At 32.4% G+C, this 2,669-nt stretch overlaps 1 protein-coding gene across 1 annotated transcript; it reads right to left on the bottom strand.

Annotated features, from left to right (window-relative positions):
* Positions 1 to 527: 527 nt before the first annotated feature.
* On the bottom strand, positions 528 to 1,414 carry LOC142973412 (uncharacterized). Its single transcript, XM_076115084.1, has 2 exons — positions 1,158 to 1,414; positions 528 to 693 (listed from the first exon to the last, which is right to left on the bottom strand). The coding sequence occupies exons 1-2, from the start codon at positions 1,344 to 1,346 to the stop codon at positions 553 to 555; spliced, it is 330 nt and encodes a 109-aa protein (XP_075971199.1). The 5' UTR covers positions 1,347 to 1,414; the 3' UTR covers positions 528 to 552.
* Positions 1,415 to 2,669: the final 1,255 nt, after the last annotated feature.

Here is a 2,669-nt window from a genome sequence, read left to right as displayed (position 1 = left end):
AGAATCCTCATTAATGCGTTACCGTCATGTACGTGTGTGTGTGTTTGATTTACTATGCGTGGATTAACTGGATACTGTGATTTTAATTGTGTTGAATAAAAATATGGGTTGATAATATAATAACGGGTCATAGATTTATATCGACACTTGAGTGGTTTATGCTTTTGGCAAGTCTAGGTGGGAAAATGATTTTATCGGACTACTTTTGATCTTGACTATGACAATTAATTTATTTTAAGACTTCAAGGTAGTTAATCTTAAAGATATCACCGGAATATATATTTTTTACGATATAAATGTATCCATATTTACGTTTTAGGTACTTTCTACGTTGTTTTGTAGGTATATTCTTTCTTAGCTGGTCAATGACTATGACTAAACCCGTTACCAGATTTTGATGTTATTAACTGATCAGTTAGTTAAGTTTTTATGATCGAAAAGTAGTAATAAGGGAAAAAATCAAAAATTAATTATTTTAAAACTAAAAAAATAACATAAGCATTTCGTTATAATCGTTATAATAATACTGTAATATCTTCATCTCTGTTTCGATTATACAAATATCTGCACTAAATAGTTAAGTCCGTCACCCCGGTTGCTCTTCAGTTTGATGTTCACGTATGATGAGCCGACGCCTCCTGAAGTAATGGTCGCACGAGCTTTGGACTTGTCGATGTCTACCGCTGCTATACCCTGCAAGAAGAAAAAGGGTTGTATGTACAATATTTTTTTGGCATGATTATTAATTTGGTTACAAGGACGTTCGTAATAAATGATTTGCAAAGTTAAGTGGTCAACATAGTGCCTTCAAAGAATATTATTATGTATCCTTGAAATGTTATGATAATAGAAATCACTGACATTTTGAGAAGGATTGCAGTATTTATGCATTATTTGGATGATAATAGATAGGTATTGGAAATTAATTTAGAATAAGCTTGACACGAATCTTAATAGTTTTAATGTAAGCTAATAATGCAACAAAGTACAATGCTAATAAAGTACAAATGAAAAACGTTTGAATCGAACTCGTGACTCCCCATGTAATTATAATGATAAAGCAATCATCTTCATCGCTGTGCTATAAACTCACTTAGGTGGACAAAAACTACAACTATTTCTTGCAAAAATGAAATAATTTACAAAAGTAGACTCACCTTAATAATCCTAGTAGCATTATTCGAATTATAAAACACGTTCTTTGTCCTCGTAGTCAAGGGTATGGACGACAACTTAACGGTCTCAGAAAAAGCCATTACATTGTTCGCAGTGGTGCCAACATACAAATCTTCGGCACTATACATGGCCACACACAAAACAACCACTAGTAATTTTACAGCCAACATTTTAAAAGAAAAAAATGTTTTACAAATTTCCAAATACAAAAAAAAACGACTGGTTTTGGCCAGTGATGTTCTAAATTTGATGGAAATAATGTTTTTATACTTGTTTTTAGTAAAACTCTTGAAATAATAAGATAAGTTCATGAATCATTTTATCAGTTTGAAATGATAAGGTATCGGCGAAAGATAGCTTTGTCATGGATTAGATGTATACAAGTACTTGAGAAATGTGACTAACTCTTAAACTGTACCGGACGTTCTTTTAATATCAGTGATATTCATTGCGTATCTTTCGAAAAGAAATTCACTGACTGGGCAACAAATAGATAATTTCTTTCCTATTTATTCCTTTAACATTTTTGAAAGCGATTTTTATGCATTCTAAATAATGTTACAGTAGCTCGATTCTCTACTGCTATGAACTACCGACAACCGGCTAGCTATCCAGAATTTTTTCAAGGATATCTGTTTAGTGCCTCTACCGGGCTCCGTAGGAACTATTTTGGCAGTACATTTCAAATGTCAAACTCTCGATACTCGACAGTACTGACGATACAAAATCGCACTACAGCCTCTTGTTTCTTAATTCTATTGGTAAAATGAGTCAAATGGCAATCGGTTTAATTTTGTATATAACAATTTGGTTATTAATTAATCGTTTATGTTTTGCCTAACAACAATTAATAATGGTTTATATTTTAATTACAACTAAACAGGCTTAAACAAATACATTAAATTAATTAAAATCAAAAATACCATAATCAAATTCAAACGACTGAAAACTATTGTACTATTAATGTCAATATAAACATATTTGAAACAACAAAATGTACACTAAACCTTATAATAAAATAGTGTCAAATTAGACTGCACGTTTGTCGCAGTTGTTAACGTGGTCATCGCGCCGCAATAATCGTAGTACCGCGTGTTCCGGGTGGGTTCAAATCCCACCCGGAACAAATGTTTGTGTTCTGAGTCTGGTTGTAAAATATATAAGTATTTTTATCAGTTACTAGCTGACCCGCGCAACTTTGCTTGCGTTACATAAGAAAAAATGAAAAAAAAATTCCCCGTTTTTGTAACATTTTTCGTTGCTACTCCGCTCCTAATGTCAGTAGCGTGATGCTATATAGCCTAAAGCCTTCCTCGATAAATGGTCTATCTAACACTGAAAGAGTTTTTCAAATCGGACCAGTAGTTCCTGAGATTAGCGCGTTCAAACAAACAAACAAACAATGAAACAAACAAACTCTTCAGCTTTATAATATTAGTATAGATTTAGTCGTAAATTGACCGTGTGTGAGTTGTGCAATGATTTTTTTAAAG

Source organism: Anticarsia gemmatalis, chromosome 5 (assembly GCF_050436995.1).
Source record: "Anticarsia gemmatalis isolate Benzon Research Colony breed Stoneville strain chromosome 5, ilAntGemm2 primary, whole genome shotgun sequence".
NCBI classification, from domain to species: Eukaryota; Metazoa; Arthropoda; class Insecta; order Lepidoptera; family Erebidae; genus Anticarsia; species Anticarsia gemmatalis.
The sequence above is the reverse complement of the archived record's forward strand: the minus strand, read 5'-3'. Positions and strand labels throughout refer to the sequence as shown.

Excerpts from the sequence above, each read along its gene's own strand:
- LOC142973412 (XM_076115084.1), bottom strand. The coding sequence starts at position 1,346 with ATGTTGGCTGTAAAATTACTAGTGGTTGTTTTGTGTGTGGCCATGTAT. Across the intron at positions 694-1,157 it reads ATGCTACTAGGATTATTAAG|GGTATAGCAGCGGTAGACAT; the intron begins GTGAGTCTACTT and ends TTCTTCTTGCAG.